The sequence below is a fragment of the Rhopalosiphum padi genome, chromosome 1 (genome assembly GCF_020882245.1).
Source record: "Rhopalosiphum padi isolate XX-2018 chromosome 1, ASM2088224v1, whole genome shotgun sequence".
In the NCBI taxonomy this organism is placed as follows: domain Eukaryota; kingdom Metazoa; phylum Arthropoda; class Insecta; order Hemiptera; family Aphididae; genus Rhopalosiphum; species Rhopalosiphum padi.
The window spans coordinates 25,666,639-25,684,742 of record NC_083597.1 but is presented as its reverse complement, the minus strand read 5'-3'; the positions used below and the strand labels follow the sequence as shown (position 1 = coordinate 25,684,742).

Sequence of the window (18,104 nt, the reverse complement as noted above, 5' to 3'; positions counted from 1 at the left end):
TGCGCGACTGGTTATACGGAAATACAATATCGTAAAAATAAAACGCTTTTGTCGATAATCAAAGACCGCTTGTTAAAACGTGTGATACCGTACTTAATTTATGACTTCAGTATTTAGATAATATTTTAATAAAAATAACATCGAGAGCAGTACGCGGTATCCCTAAACCGTGGTTGTGTGGCTTACAGCACGCCTTCTGGCCTTCTGAGTCTGACTGCTGCAGGGTCGGACGGGTCGATTCATACCATCAAAATTATTTATCATTATCAAAATTCAAAATACCTAATCGGTATGAATTAACTGGAACTGCATAAATCGGCCTCGGAAAACTGACACGATCGGACGAATATTATACGAATATAATATATTTATATATTATGAAATCGGCTTCGATTTGCTTCGGTCCGTCTAGCCGGCGATTCGCTCATTGTCATCCGGGTCAGTCCATCTCTAACCTTATACTTAACCATTACTATAAACAGCGTATATAATATGTCTAATACCTATTTATAGATCTAATCCACAAACTATTTTACAGGTCGTCCGCGTTACCCATGACATACCCCCCACAACCGTGGTTTGTTATCGTCTGCAGCCGCGTCTTATCGAACACATTCCTGTACATTTTGTTTTTCATATAATATAGCGACATCGTGCCAGAAGCCCGCGAAAGACGCCATCATGTACGACTTTTCAGATGTCCTGTTGAGAGTGTGGCAATGCCTGTTGATCGCACCGGTGACACTGCAGCGGAAAGCGGTCGGCGGTGGCGCGCAACCTCAGTCGCAGTACGCGTTCAACATCTGGTGGTACGCATTGAACTTGGCCGTGTTGGCCGCGTGCCTGGCCGGCGGCGTGTGGACCGTGGCGGAGGACACGCGGGCGGCCACGGCAGGCCGGTCGGTGCGCATACAGAACACGTCCTCGGCCATCGTCACCGCGCTCCAGGTGACGCTCCAGTGTTTGGTGTGCACGCTGGCGGTCGCGTGCTCCGCCGGCCGGCACGCTACGCTGCTGGACATCGAGCGGCACCTGAACCGCACGGACGCCGTGCTCCGGGTGTCCGCGGGCCAGCCGGTGGCCAGGTACACGCCGGCGCTGGTCGCGTTCCACGCGGCCCTGTTCGCCGTTGACGGTTACTTGTGGTACGCTCTCAGCCCGGCCACCTGGATGTACTGCGTGTGCTACGTGTACATGTCCATCGACCTGGCCACCATGCTCATGTACGCGCAGATCGCATGGAGCATCGGTCGCCGGTTCGAAGACATCAACGTTGCGATCGAGTACAAGCTCATAGGTATCCAGACTAACGTGGCGGCGGCGTCCGATCGCAATCGCCGCGGCAATGGCTGCCGGCTCGCGCAACGCGTGTGGACGTTCGCCGGCCAAACCACGGTCACTGTGTCTTCTAATCCCGTGGCCTCGGCCGACTGCCAGTACGGTACGAGTATAGTATAACGATAGCATTTATGGTTAGACTGGTTAGTACCTATATCAGAGGTCGGGAACCTGCGGCTCCGGAGCTGCATGTGGCTCTTTAACATGCAACCTGCGGCTCTTTGGATAATTATCAATCGAGATCCGTAAAATATAAATTATATTATTCCCGCGTTATTATAGTGATAAATAAAGTTTTTCTATATTTTCTAAATTTAAGACGTATTATTATGTTTTTATTGCCTACCATTTTCTCAATGAAATAATAATACTATCTTTATTCTAATATATGTACTAATAAAGTAATAATTTATACACCACAATTTAAAAAAAGGTTGTTCAAACCTGTGCGGCTCCCTGGATATCATAGTTTTGTAATTTTTGAAAAAATGGCTCTTTCCTACGAAAAGGTTCCCGACCCCTGACTTATATACTTATGCTTAAAGTGTATAATATCGGGTATAAATGACTAATACAAACACGACTTTAGAGAATGTATTGTCTCATTGGTCTTACAAAAATAGCAAATTTGCATTCATTATAGAACCAATATTTATTGGGTGTTGTTATAGCTTTTTAGTATTAGAGTGAATTGACTATTTCATCAAAGTTAAAGGTAATATTGTAATAACATTATTAAATGTACTTAGGCGTTGACTTTTTTCGATATTTTAATTATTTAGCAAAATATGAGTATTACAAATACTAGGTACAAGTTAAAATACTCACAGATTAAAATCGAGCTTAAAAATTAAATATCGAAAAAGCCAGCGCTCAAGCACATCTGCACATGCAGATAATGTTTTTACCTTTAACTTTGATAATAGGTAAATTCACTCTAACATAAACGCTATTACAACACACAATTGGTTTTACTGAACCCAAATTGTGATGCTATGTTGCATCTTTCATGCTTGTAAAACAGAACACGGAGAAAACATATTATTATACATGTCTGTAGCTTCATTTTAATAATATGATATAGATCAGGCATTCAGGCCATCAGGGGTGTCAAAGTTATTATGGCACGTGAACCAAAAGTGACACGTTGGCTTTATTTTTACAGCACATTAATTATTTCATTGTATCGTTTAATCTTATATTTGCATCAACACATACGTATAATATGTATAATATTATGTGAGTTTATTTTTCATAGTGTAGGTATTGTTTAAAGAGAGAAATAATACATTATTAAGTTAATTGCTAATGCTGCTTATTTTTCATTAAAATATCCAAGACTAATAAAATACATAATTGTTTTTAAAATGAGTACGCTAAATTTTTTTAAATGTTGAAAAAAAAACTGTGTATAATATGTTCCTATGGGTATATATTATTGGCACGTGCATTTTTTTCAAAACTATGATTACAAATGTTGGCACTTGACACGAAATAGGTTCGATACGACGATACGAGGTTATACGACGGGGTTTTATTCTCCACTGAAATAATACCTTTTATAGTTTTATCGAATGAGGGGAAGGATTATACTTATGTTGCGTGTTAATTGAAACGATTATTATTGTAGTGAATTATTGGTACATTCAGTCATTCGAGACTTAATTACTTATAGTTATAAATGTTTATAAACAATATTAGAATACAGTTATTTAATTATTCTCAGAAATATTTTATAAGTTTGTTTTTATAATTTAATTCTGGGTTACTTACATCTGAAATAGTTCCTGTTTTAGTAATAATGCTCTTTTATTTTTATTTCTGAATGCTTGGCCAATTTTTGAATTGGCCTCTTGTGTGCGTTGTCAACACTATAAAACCTGGCACAGAAACCTATAAAGTAGGGTCTTTAATTTTTCAGTACTGACATTTTTTTAATGAGGCGTAAACAGACTTGTCCACAAGCCACAATGTATTTGACCCAAAAATATTATGAGGAAATATTTATTAATCTATATTATTCATTTATCTATCAAGAAACATATTTTTAAAAGTATTCATTTTGATACTTTAATGTACAACTTGAAATTTACTTGTATATAAAAGTATCTCAGGCGTTGTATTATAAAACAAATTTGTAGGTAACTCTTTACCTACTTATAATGTTCTACGCGTATTCATTGAGTCACCGCTATTTTGCTGTCATATAGAATTTATTATAAATATTATAATATGGCACTATATGATTATTAGTCCAGCCTCATGAGAAACACATATACAAAAGTATATAATAACATGTATTATATTATGAAAATATGTAATATTTATATATTATAATATATAAGCCGATTTATACAGATACCTAAATATACATGTGGCTTCCTTAATATGTCGATGGATTATATATACTGCAGGTAATAGAAAGCGTGAAAGTTTGTTTTAATTTTTTCATAGGTTATCAACCTCTATGCATGACATATGATGACTACATGAGTACCTAACGCTTTTAATTTAATTGATAGGTATCAGTGTTTCGCGCAACTAATTCATATTACAAATATATAGTTTAATACACAGCGATGAGGGGTGAGAGGTGACCAACCTTTTTTTTTTACCATATACCGTAAAAAACAACATTTTGTAGGACAAAAAGCGTGATAGTATGATAGGTGGTAGACTGGTAGGATATAGGATTTTGGAAAGTATAGGGAAAAAACGTATTATTAGCTAAAATAAATATTATACATCAAATATCAATACATGCTATTATAATGTGATGTGTCTTCGACGTTGGTAATCAGTTAAGTGATCGCTATAGAGTATAGATTGAACTATATTATTAGGAAGGTATATAGTGTAAAAAATAATGGAAAAAAACGTAGTTATAAATATTTACCTAGCGTATATGGTCATTAAAATTGATACATATAATTTCCATTTCTATTTAAATGTTAATTTGGATTGTTGAATAAAAAATAAATATATTAAGTAAAAAATGGTTCTATTATAACTTTCCAAATAATTTTATTTGTGGTGTACCTGACTCTGTGGATATTTTCATTATTATTTTTTTTTTTTATAATTTTATGACAAATGAATAAATGATCTATCATATTATTATGTTAAGCCTGGTTGAGATAAATAAGATATATCTACGAAAAATTAAATTCGTTTATCTATTACTAATTTTCATATACAATCAATGTTTTCTAATATTCCACAAAAATAGTATAAATACTTAATATTTTATTTTTTGTTATTTATAGATTCGAAAAATGTTTCAATTGCAAAATTACAAGATCTTCACTGGAGTCTTTGTAATAGTATCAAAATAGTCAATGATAAATTTGGGTGGCAATTACTTTTGCAGTTGTTCTGCAATTGTGTGCAACTAATTGTGACTCCATATTTCATGATAATAAATTTATTTTATCCGGTGATTTATGGTTCTACAGATATTAAATTCATTCTGATCCAAGTTGTTTGGGTGTTGACCCACTTGAGTCATTTATTATTAATCGTATTACCCACGTCGTATGCTACTAGAAAAGTTAATAAGAAATACTTATTCATCTTAAAAACTAACTATCTAATAAATTGATGGTAAATTATAACGTTGTGTATTACACAGGGTGAAAAAACTGCTGAGATCATATGTAAACATCTAACTATTGATATTGAACCCGGTGATATGAAACAGGTATCTATAAATATATATATTAATAGTACAAATGTCAAATTATTCATCATTTTGATTCTAATATTATAGTCGTAAAAAGTATTTATGGTATTCTGTGTTTAAAGGGAAAATATTAGATCTAATATAGCTTATTAAAGTATTTTGTTATAGTGATAGCCGATTACCAATAGGTATACTCGTATTGATTATATTTATTTAATATATCATATATTTTTTGTAATTATTAATTAATTATTTAATTTGTACCTCATACAATTAAGATAATTTTAACGTAATTTATTTTAAATATTTTGTTAAATTAACAAAATTGTAAATTAACACGCAAGTACTCAAAAATAGTTATTAAAATATTATCAGTTAAGTAACAGTATTTTTATATAGGTATTAGGTAGGTTTGATGTATTGTATATACTATATATTTTACACTTTATATTTTCTGTTTTGCAGTTAGAAATATTCGTCCTTCAATTGCAAAAGTATGCAATCGATTTTTCAGCTTGTGGAATTGTAAATTTACATCGATCGACTATTACAACGGTAAAATAATATTATATTCATGCCATATTTAGATTTATTTAAAAGAACTGTTTATAGATTTATAATTGTCTACAGTAATGTACTAATGGGGGAGTGATTAAGTAAATTATTGTTACTAAAAAATATAATATAATTAAATCTTTACGTATAAAGGTTCAAAAACTTTAAAATTCTTTAATTTATAACTGGCGGAAAAAGGAATGACATCTTTTCTAATTTGGCAGAAAACGGTAAGTTTCCAATTTTTTGGCGGAAACCGGTGACACCCATTTTTTTCATCGATGTCTAATATACTTTAATCTTTTGGATTGTGAACCAAATAATTGTATTTAGATATAAAATTATCTTTTATTTTACTATATTACATAGATGATACTCAATTTTTTTGTTCAAATAATTTTAACCTTTTAATAAGATAATTATTAGTACCTATATCCTTTTTGGTTATTCTCGTATAATTTTAATAGTTATAGTGTGTAGTGTGTACTGTGTACCCTATATAAATGTAAAATGTCCTCGTTATATTTTTATCTCGCCTAAACCGCATAGCGTAACCAATTTATTATTATACTCAAACTACCTACTCGTTTATTTAAATGTAAATATGTAATAATAGATATATATTTTAGATTATCGGAACCGCACTCACATATTTGGTGATCTTAATTCAATTCCAAAACTCCGACTAGAAAAATCAATAACAATACTGGTAATGTATTACGATGTAAATTCGCCACGATCGGGTTAACGCACAGGTATATTACCTATAATTATATGATATATAGCCATGTATGTGTATGACTATATAAGTGTAATATAAAATAGCATATAGGTATTAAATTGTATTTGCCGTCTAGATTACATAGTGTCGCACTAGCTGTCGCGTTCGTATAGTGTATACCATAAATATAGCTATAAAAACAATTTATACTAATGTATAGTAATGTTAGATACACTATTATCGTGTCACTCGTATACTTGTAATAAATTGTCGTGTTTCCCGTTTATGTTTCACGCATATTTTATTGTAGCTTGTAAACAATAAAACAAATCATCGTAATACGTTTCAGTAATAGGTATACCTGGCAGTACAATATATAGTCTATATGGGAATCGTATAATATATATAACCTTTTTTTATGGAAACACAATAATAACGTTGCCAAAATATATGATATTATAACCTGAAGTTTCTAGTTTATTTTTGTGTCATACAATAAGCCATCGTTGTCTTTTGCACGTTTTCCTCGCATTATCTATAACCATCACTGTCGAAATCTTTCCTTTGTTCGGTTTTTTATTGGGCTTCTGATCAGTAAAATTTCTTATAAGACTTCCGCAAAGTACCTACTTCATTCTTATGTATTTATATAATATAAACACATATTATAATAATTATTTAAATCTAATAATCTAAACGTTAGATGTTTCACGCATCCAAAGCGCTGACCATCCTGTGGCGGTTAACCGGGTTGGGGACGCTCTCGTTGAGCAGCTCACCGCCACCGTCGTCGTCCCGTCTGTCGGCCGTGTACGCAGCGACCGTCTATTCGGCGTACGCGTACCTGTGCTCCGTACTGGCATCCGAACGGCTGAGCGCGTACGGTCGGCATGAGAGCGGTACGTTTCAGGTCGACGCGATCCGGGACACGAACATGGCGTTGCTGTTCGTCGCGTCCACGGTTGTTTACTGGTGCACCCACGTGTACCGTCGGCAACACGTCCGGGTGCACGCAGAACATGCGGCCGTGGTGCACCAGCTATTCGGCACCGCGGCGCCGATCGGCCGCGCCATGAACGCGTACTGTTGGGTGTTGTACGCGCCGTTGGTCGCCGCCCTGTCGTTAGACGTGCGCCGTTACGCGGGTCCTATGCCCTGGACGTTCGGGGCAGTCTACGTTTGGGGCCATTACGTGCTGCTCACTGGCAACATGCAGTTCGCCATCACCGTTTTCGGGCTGCGGCAGTGTTACCGCGAGCTAAATTGCCGGATGCGGGCCGGAAGCGCGGGCCGCTCGCATGATTCCGGCCTGTGCGAGTATGGAACCGCCGTCGCAAAAACGTCGTCTTCGGACGTTCCTTTGCAGAACATCATGTTCATCAGCGGTGAGAACCCAACCTACTGTGTATGAATTTACATATTATGTACCTTATTCCAGGGCTGGATTGGTTTGAAAAGTTACCGAGTAAAACTTGATGGGCCGCTCAAAGTATGGGCCAGTTTTGAGTGTTTGATCGTATTATTATTTTTTTATTAGTGATAAAGTAGTAAAATTATTAGTAGAAAATATAAATGATTCGAATTATTTAAATCGTACAGTAGCTGTAGCTGTAATCAAGTGTTAGAAATTTTAAAACTTGGTTGGCCGATATCTCGCCAATCCGGCGCTGCCTTATTCTATCGGGTAGGAAAACGAGCGATACCCGTTTCCACCAAAAGTGGACCTTTCCCTTTTCCACCAATATCCGTTTCTACCAAATGAGATTCACCTAACCTAACGTTTTTACCAAAACAATTTGTATACTACGCTTATATTAAAACCTTTATTACAGTAATACGTTTATGTAACATACTAATGCTGGGTTAAAAAAAATGATATATTATGGTATAGGTAATTTAGTTATTATGTATATAGTACTCATATACAGTAGAATCCGCTTATTTGGGACACCACATAAAGGGGACAACCGCTTAATAGGGACAGATTGGCATAGTCCCGAACGAATGTATCGGTTTATTTGTTATTCGGTTAATCCGGACAGTCGGATCACTGCCCAATGTGTCCCAATTAAGCGGATTCTACTGTATACTTTTGTGAGTTTTTCGGATTAATCATTGATGTAAAATGTATATACCTATATAGATACACATATAATCAATTTAGGAATGTACCTATATTGTATATTGTTCGTATTTTATTGTATATTAAACCGTTGCGTACTTATTACATTTTATGTGGATTAATCAAGATAATACATAACGGGGCAATATTTTATGAATACGTGAAAAAGTTTCACAGTTTAAATTATGCATTACAACTATGTGTGTTAAATTAAAATGTGTTATAGCTTTTAATACATAACTATATAAGTGTATTATACAATTTTTTTGTGTAAAAGTGGTCAATTTATTATTTGGTGGAAACGGATAATATGGAGGAAAAGGCCGAAAAGGGAAAGATACACTTTTGGTGGAAACGTGTTACGCATGTAGGAACTAACATGTGTATTTTTTTTTACCTGCTCGGTCTCGTGTACGAACTTACATTCGCCCATAATATAGTATAGACGACAGACGTGTCCAACCTTTTTCAAAATCCGGATCACATTCGAAATTATATTTATACTGTGGTCCATGTATTAAGTATACTACCAATGTGGCAATGTCTTTACATTTTTATGAACCGAGCCGGTTGAAATACTTCCACTAGCAGTGGGTTGTGCACGCGTGATATAACAATTATAAACCTTATTATATAATAAAGTAAACGAATTTTTTACACTTAAAATGAATATTATCTTTAAACCAAATTTATCAAAATTAAGTACCAGTAGTTTGTACTTCGAGTAGGTTGATTTTGAATATTTATTGTAGTATTTTTCTAATTACAAAAAACACGAGATTTGTACGTAGTTATACATAACTTATTTTACAAGATATAATTTGAATTATCTGAAGCGAAAAAATGTCTTTGAAATTTTCACGCAACACACAGTATTATTTGTAATAGTAACTCGACTATAATAATATGATAATACATTCATACTTACACAGCTACACTACACACACACATATATAAATTATATACGCATAGTTTGTTATTAATTATTATTCCATATTATACAAGAATAACGAATTTAAAATATTTAGTCATAAAATATCGGGTATTTTTGTTAGTAGTTTGGTCTTTAGTTCTCAAAATATTTTTGATGATCATCTAATTAATAATAAAATTAGTAATTAGTCATTCCATAGCACATTTTTGCACTGGCTTTGCAATTATTACTTATGCCTTACCTATGGCTTGTATATAATTATTAATTATTAATTTTATAAATATAAGTTTACAATGAACCATTTAAATTTAAAAATTAAAGAATATTTTGTTTACGTTACTGAACATTTTAATAGCCAATATACATGGCTATAAAACTATATAAGCCACATCGAGTCATATATCATTATGAATCTAATGAGTAGGCGAAAAAAAAACTATAAAGAAGTGGTATAACCCCGTGGTATACCACTGATATAGTGATATTACAATTATCATAATATCATAATATTATTATACTTATGTCTGAAATAGTGAAATCTGAATCAGATGTAATAATAATAGGTATGTCTTATATAGCCATGTAGGTATAGATACTGACAATAGGTACTGTATATTTTAATAGCAACGGATGTCCTAGTTGGTTTCGATCATAGATTATTTATACGATCATTTATATATACATTATTTTCATAACGTAAATGTCATGGTCTAGTGATTCTGAACCAAGGACCAAAGATGAAGGAGGTCGCAATATACCCTATATTATTATGCATGTGTAAAGTATGTGAAACATATTTTTATGTATTAAGTGAAAAATGTTAAAATCGAATTTCTAATTTGTTGTCGTCACTTAAAATATTAAGAATCACTAACAGTGACAGTCTGCGTCATGGCCCATTATTTGTGTAGAATATTTAATATTATTAATAACATATTAACATGTATGATTTTTAATCTATACAGAATGCATTATAATCGTGATGTACAATATTTAAAAAAACATATCTTCTGCTTGTAAACTGTCAAGTCTATATGATAAATAAAAAAATAATTTTAAGAAATCACTGTTGTGAATATTAACCAATGTAAATATTATAAATAATTTTTTATGTATTTTTATTGGATGTACCTCTTTAGTATTGGAAAAAGTAAATTTGCTTACAATTTTGAAATATTGGTCCGATGTACATTGGTCAATCACACAAATTGTATCCAGAGTCAACAACTTATTTAAATTTCGATTATTCGTCTTCTTTCTTTGTGGATTACTACATCTGATGTTAACACCATATCTGTTGTCGTTGACTATACTCAATGAGGATATTGATATATTGCGTTACATATTAGAATGTACTTTATGGTTCATTATTCATATTCTTCGAGTGGTTTTGATGATCTACCCATGTGCTCTACTAGGAGAAGAGGTAAATATATTAATATTAAAATATTATTCATTATAAAGTTAATAATTATTGGTAACAAAGATCGAGTAACCGATGGTTTTTTTTATATGAAGGCTGCTAAAACACAAATATTACTTGGAAGCTATCTTAATACTAAAATCGATTTATTTGATATAAAAAAGGTAAGAATTGTGTATAAAATGTATAGATTATATAATACATTAATATAGCTTAACAATAATATTAATGAATATTAAAGTAGTAATATATATGTATAATAAATTCGATTAAAAATAATTATCCTTATAATATATGCACATTTTATAATATTATGTAATTATATAAACATTAAATATAAAAATAGTAAAACATTTAAAACAGTTATTTTAGTTATCGCGACATAATTATACTAATGTTAATTGTTATGATAGATTTAAACAAATAGATAAACAAAAATGTTTAGTATGATATTTAATATTATCAAGTTAAAACTTAAAAAATAAATAATAAATACTTTTCTTAGATAAAACAGCCTTTTTTAAGCTTTATCGAAATATATTAATCTATTATTGAATTATTCTAGAGTAGAAAAAAATGTTTATAAACAAATTTGAAAGTTACATTTTAAATAATTTACACCTGTATATCTATAACATCATATTGCCGTTTAGCAACTTATAGTATTTCTAATTTCTATATGCCTATAACATACTTTTATTAGTTTCATTACTATATAAATGTATAAATCTATAACGGTTATGTTTTTAAAATTAAAATTGATTATATTAATTTCTCTGTAATATCAATATTCAATATAATATTATAACAAGAAATGTTAAAGATAAAAAATGTGTTTTTAAAACAATTGACAATAATTTAATTAGTAAAATATATTATGGATAAACTAGGAAGAACTAAAGAATGCTATAGGATAAAAATAAAACTATAGTTAAATAGATTTGGCATAAAAAAGGAAGATGTATGCGGGTTTGTCTAAAAATTAGAGAAATATAAGTATATATTTAAAGGTTTGATCTTTGACCTGATAAGCGATGATATCATTGTGATTTTTGTTTATTTGTACATAGTTCAGACTACATACATTTAATATTAGTTTAATAAATATACTACTATATTATTAAAGGTTAGTATCGTAAAATGTTAAATAATATATAGGGCACAGGCATATATAAAACTTATAATCGTAAATTGTCGTCTATTAATATATATAAATATTAAATGTATTAGGTAATATAATTTTTAATGACTTATAGGCACAGATAATGAGATAACTATTTGAAAATTCACAAATATAGTAAACATGCTATAAACTATAAATTAAAAGATTATTTAATTTCTGTTCTATATTATATATATATATATATATAAGTATATAACTAAGACAAAATAGCCATATTATTATTAGAATAATTATTATACGTAATACGCTTAAATTAAATAAATCAATTTATTAGCTTATAATTACTTACATAGTAATTACAAGCTTACAAAAATATTTAAGTAATTTTAAACATTTTTTATATTCTAATACAAAAATCAATGTATTTTTTGTAGATTGAAACTTATGCACAACAGTTAGCTGCCAACACTCCAGAATTTAGTATATACAGTATGTTTATCATAGACAAACAATTAGTTGTTACAGTGAGTACTTATCTAGTTATCCATACATTAAAATACTCAAACATTAAGTCATCAAAATATCAAATGCATATGTGTTGATTTATTTCTCTAGAGCTAAGATATATTTTTAGCGTTCATATTATCTTTACGCATCTCAAGCCCCAAAAAACTCAAAAATGCAAGACCCAAATTCTATATGAACCCTGGGATTTGTACTAAATATTGGCCTGAAATCCGAGTATAATATTATATATTACTATATATTAGGCGTAAATATACCTAGTTTAAGCTGCAGTAGAAAATTAATTTTTCTTAGCTAATTTAATTTCAAATAAATGTGATAAATATGTATTTAAAAATAGACTTTTTATAATTATATAAGGTGGGAAAGTGAGCCTGTCATAGATGTGTTAAATTTGAATTCAATGATATATCATTTGTATATGAAAAATGATTCTGAGAGGAGATGGTCGTCTGCCTATATATCCTAATTTCTAAGTATATTTTATGGTATGGTTTTTGATATTAATATTAGTATTGGATTAAGTAATATATTTTACAGTTATATTGGATATAAATGGTAGGTATAAATATAAAATATTAGGTTTATAATAGTAATAAACTAATAAAGTAGATTAAATTAATTTTTACCGAAAATATTGCATTTTAAAATGTCATTATGCATGTACAATATATAATAAAATACGTTAAAGTTTTATGTTTCTACAAATTATGTTATAAAACTAAAATAAAATAAAAATTGAAAATGTCTACAATCTACAAATAACTCATAAAGATTCAAAATATATTGAAAATTATATTATGTATAGTAAATGATCAAAAACATTTAGTCAAAATTTCAAATATCTCAGTTATTTGTTTTTTAATTACAATAAAATATTAAAAATCGTTTGAGGAGAAATAGTTAATTGGGTAAATATATATAAATGTCATAAAAAATTGATCTTCAAATGTTTATAGATACATAAAATTCCAAAATTTTAAATAGTCATTGTGGTCACGTCCGTTTGTTTTTAATTTTTAATACACATTAGTCATTACTTATTTAAAAATTAAAATATCGTAAAAAACCAACGTACAAACATAGATTATTATTATACATTTAATGATAATAGGACAATTCACTCTAGTCTCTAATATAAACAAACAATACAAAATTGGATCTTCTGAACATAAATTTGTTTTGTTTTACACTCATTCCTTCACATAAGGGCTCCGCGTGTCATTACTATTTACAACGATAAGTATAGTTCGATTCATATCCAAAACTTTAACTATCCTATTACACTCCTTGTTTTAGTCTGTCTATAAGTTTTCAACCAATCGGATCTCCATATCAGTCGCATTGCCTTAGTTTTCACTTTAGCAAACAAAATCCAAAATATCAGCAATCACAACAAAACTGAAAATTAATTTAATGACATATTTATATTACTAAATTACCTATATAATACCACTTTATTCATTATTAGTTAACAGGAGCAGTTACAACATATTTGGTGATAATTCTACAATTACAAGGTCAATCATAACGGAATCCTTATAATTTAAATTAAAACATATAATTGTACCTTTATGTTTATAAGTTATAACGTATTTACATTTACTTGTCAGTTGTCATTATCATTCATCTTATTTATAGAATAACATTTAGAATTTTATTATTTTATACAATTTTCCAAGTACGAAAAATATTTATAGTTATTTTAATAAAGTACCTACATAATTTATTATATGTGATTGTGATGTATGTAATATGCTTATTATTTATCCATTCTAAAGTTTACCTATAGTCTTTCGGTTTTCCTGATTATGTAAGTAATATACTGTTTAGTATAAAGCTTAGTCTATTAACAATATGGGCATCGATAAGAACATTTCTACGTACATATTTTATGAAAATATTTTGATATATAGGATAACATTTTTAGTTAAATAAAGATAAATTATAAAGGAAATAGAATAATATTTAAAATGTAATTAAAGGGAATAATAAATATATTACACCTTATAAGTACTATTTAAACTTATATATTAATATATTATATCGTCACACCTACGACCTACCTATATGATTCAATATTTATAAATTTATAATATTATAATGTAATTAAGCAATTCAATTTTAAATGGAATTTCATATCTAACTACTTTTACTGCACATAATTATACTAACATTATAGAAATATAGAAACATTAGAAACAAACATACTTTATTTCTATCGAAAATTAATGTTTACATGATTATATAAAATGATATAAATAATATAACTATTGAATATATCATGTAGATGTAATATGTATTATGTATGTATAATACATTAATACATTATAACATTGCAGTTTTACTTGAAAATAGACAGGCGAATTAGTATTGATATATATATATATATATAAATTATAGGTAATGGTAGTCATAGACTCATAGCCCATAGTCTGTGTAGGTATTAGGTATCTAGTATCTACAATGTCATTGCAAGTAATTCAACGCGAGATTTATGGAATGTAGTATTTTTTTTATATTATATATAATATTTAGTGTTGTACATTCGTATCATAACCTAGATGGCTGTATTGATACTTGGTACATACATTTATTTATATAATATGTACTTACTACATCTAGATGTGTGTACAGAAGTTAAGTACACAATATTTATCTTATTCGATAAATCAGTATGACAGTACATACTATTTATAATATATGTATACTGTATAGCCATATAGGTACGAGGTACCTATTAAACCCGGCTTATAATATTAATATATTCATCATTCATGCATACTAATTAGTAATTGGTCATTCCATAGCACATTCTGGCACTAGCTTAGCAATTATTACTTATGCCTTACCTATGGCTTGTATATAATTATTAATTATTAATTTTATAAATATAAGTTTATGTAGATGATCATGATTGTAGGTTTTTATTAGTAAATCTACGAAATAATAATGTAGTATACCTATGTATAAATGTAGGCAACAACAAGTTTAAATTAATTATAATATTCGTATAAGCAAAGCCGTGCCGTTAAGATTTGGCACCCAGGGCAAAATTAAAAATATTCGCTCCATATTTTATTTATCATAATGCATTTCATTTCTATTTAATTTAATTTTTTTTTTTTACAACGTATTTTGAACATTGGTTTGACAAAAAATTAAAGCTGATTGCAATATTAATTATTAAACAAAATAGTTAGGTATAAAATAATTAAAAATTAATACAAATCACAAATTATACTATATTATACATATTATATTTACAAACGTATCATAAGAGCGTATTTTATAAATAGGTATCTAACTTAGTTTAACACCTAATTTATTATAAAGCCAAATAATTCAAGAATAAAACAATTGACTAATGTTATTACTCGGCCATAGTCGGAAATTTGTTCAGAAACAATTTGTAATGGTCAAAAATAATTGTAAAACAATAATCTTTTTCATATATTTTATTTATGTACAATTTAAAATATTATAAAAAAATTTGTTGGCACTCCCTTTAAACCATGCGCCCGGGGCGCATGCCCCCACAACACGGCTCTGCGTATAAGTATAGTTTGCGATGTAAGTATATGCGATGTAAATATCTATAAATGTCTAATCCTCAAAGAAATAACACGTTTACACATGTACGGAAAAGAAAATTATTAATGGGTAGGTACAGGGATATTTTTTTGTGATACCTACCTATTATATTTTATTAGAGTAAAATAAGCAGGGACTTTGTTCAAAGTTATATCTATACTGACTACTTTGTACAATTACATAGCTTGTACTCATTAATTTGTTACATGAAAGTGTAATATTGGTGTGGGTGGTGTGGCTGTGTGAGTATAGCCAGTATAGGTATCGCAATTCACAGTATATATACTATATAATATTATTTTATACTTAACATAATATCGTGGTAATCATGCATTTATTGTGTGTCATGACGTCACGTACATATGCGGTATTTGCAGCTCGTGAGCATCGATTCAAGCGATGTGCAATAAGTGCATTGCGATTTCGAAATCGTCGACGCCTCGACGGTTCGTGTCATTTATTCCGACAGACAGACGGGCAACATACTAGGTATACTCGAGTTTACGCAATATCATTATAACTAGTTGTCTGTGCGCAAAATAATAATGCATTCGGTTGCATATAGGTAAGCAGTGGCGTAACTGGAAAAAAATCTAGGGGGGGCAATGTATAATGAATGTAATATATTTATTATTATCAAAACCCTGACACCCCTCCCCCCGCCCAGGTTAAAATATATACCTATAGCTTTCAAAAAATTGTCAGGGGGGGCAAGTGCCCCCTCTTGCCCCCCCACAATTACGCCACTGTAGGTAAGCCACAAGATCATAATATGGAAAAATGGTCAATGACAGTAAATAGTAAATGTTATGATAAAATTGCATAACTTTGGGGTGTAGTGTCGGAAAAGGGAAAAAGACCCAGTTCGCAAACATAACAATAAAGACTTAATAAAATAATTACTCAGCGTTAGGGCAACATTTTAGTATTTTAATAAAGACTTAATGTTAAATTAGCATATAATAATTATTGTAAAAACTAATAATATTATTAATAATAATATTTTTAGGTAATTTAATAACTGACTAAAACATTACAATTTTTAGTACATTCTTTTTAGTATTCACATTGAAAAACCTTTTTAGAAAACAAGAATCAAAGATGAATAATTATAGAATAAGATAAAATTTACTTTTTTATCAATTATTATACATTACAATATACCTAGAAACATTTTTACACATATAAACGAAATTTATTAAATACCTAAACACAAACTATTATCCATAGCAGTGATTCTCAACCACCAGTCCGTGGTCTGCGATTAAAAGGGTACACTAAATAGACCTAACCAGTCCGTGACCGCAAAAAGGTTGAGAACCACTGATCTACTCGTATAATAGTACATTTTTCAATTATTTTTTTATGATTATTACCATTGATTATAAATTTATAATCAATGTTATTACTTATAACTTGTAAGAGTTTTAACGCATAATACTATCAAAATATTAGTACCTACCTAACGAGTAACGAGTAACGGCTAACAGAGACACATACAATTTATACAAATAGCATACTTATATTTATATCTTCTCGAGACTTTCTCTTACCCTCATAAGTCAATATACGATAACGTGTTTGTCATGAAGTTATTAGTTATTACTATGACAATTAATGTTTATGTTCATGCACACATGACACATCATTCTGGGAATTAGGTATTTTATCGAATCTATATCTGTGTTCCATTTTTGATAGAGTAAAAAAAAAAATTGTGCGGGGTCGAATCCAGGGGCTCAGTCGCTCAGTGAGCTCTCATAAAAAATTCTAAATCGACCACTGTCCACTACCGAGGGGAGGATAAAATTTAGTACTATCTATACATATTGTATACAAAAAATTGTTTTCGTATTTTTGCATAAGCTTATCCAATGTATTAATGTATACTTATTAGTTATTATTTATTACCTATACTACATTTTAGTCTAGATAATTGTTATTTTATTAAACTTAAATATTATTTACTGTTAATAATTGTATAAATCACTATTTAACCAAGTCACAATAATAGGGAGGAGAGATTATAAGTAATCGGTCAAAAAGTCCGTTTTAAAAAAAGTTGGACTAAAAGTTCGGATTCAGTT

General features: G+C 30.0%; 2 protein-coding genes across 3 annotated transcripts; both read left to right on the top strand.

Annotated features, from left to right (window-relative positions):
• Positions 1-6,330, top strand: LOC132918280 (gustatory receptor for sugar taste 43a-like). Its single transcript, XM_060979433.1, has 6 exons — positions 1-438; positions 539-1,441; positions 4,605-4,888; positions 4,970-5,038; positions 5,486-5,575; positions 6,205-6,330. Exons 2-6 carry the CDS (start codon positions 682-684, stop codon positions 6,262-6,264), a joined length of 1,263 nt encoding a protein of 420 aa, XP_060835416.1. The 5' UTR covers positions 1-438; positions 539-681; the 3' UTR covers positions 6,265-6,330.
• Positions 6,331-6,783: 453 nt separating this feature from the next.
• Positions 6,784-14,157, top strand: LOC132918281 (gustatory receptor for sugar taste 43a-like). Of its 2 annotated transcripts, XM_060979435.1 has the most exons (6): positions 6,784-6,918; positions 7,000-7,681; positions 10,492-10,778; positions 10,871-10,939; positions 12,333-12,422; positions 13,895-14,157. In XM_060979435.1, the coding sequence occupies exons 2-6, from the start codon at positions 7,000-7,002 to the stop codon at positions 13,952-13,954; spliced, it is 1,188 nt and encodes a 395-aa protein (XP_060835418.1). In that variant the 5' UTR covers positions 6,784-6,918; the 3' UTR covers positions 13,955-14,157. The 2 variants fall into 2 exon arrangements, with proteins under 2 accessions (XP_060835418.1, XP_060835419.1); XM_060979436.1 differs by lacking the exons at positions 6,784-6,918; positions 10,871-10,939 and having other exon boundaries at positions 6,987-7,681.
• Positions 14,158-18,104: the final 3,947 nt, after the last annotated feature.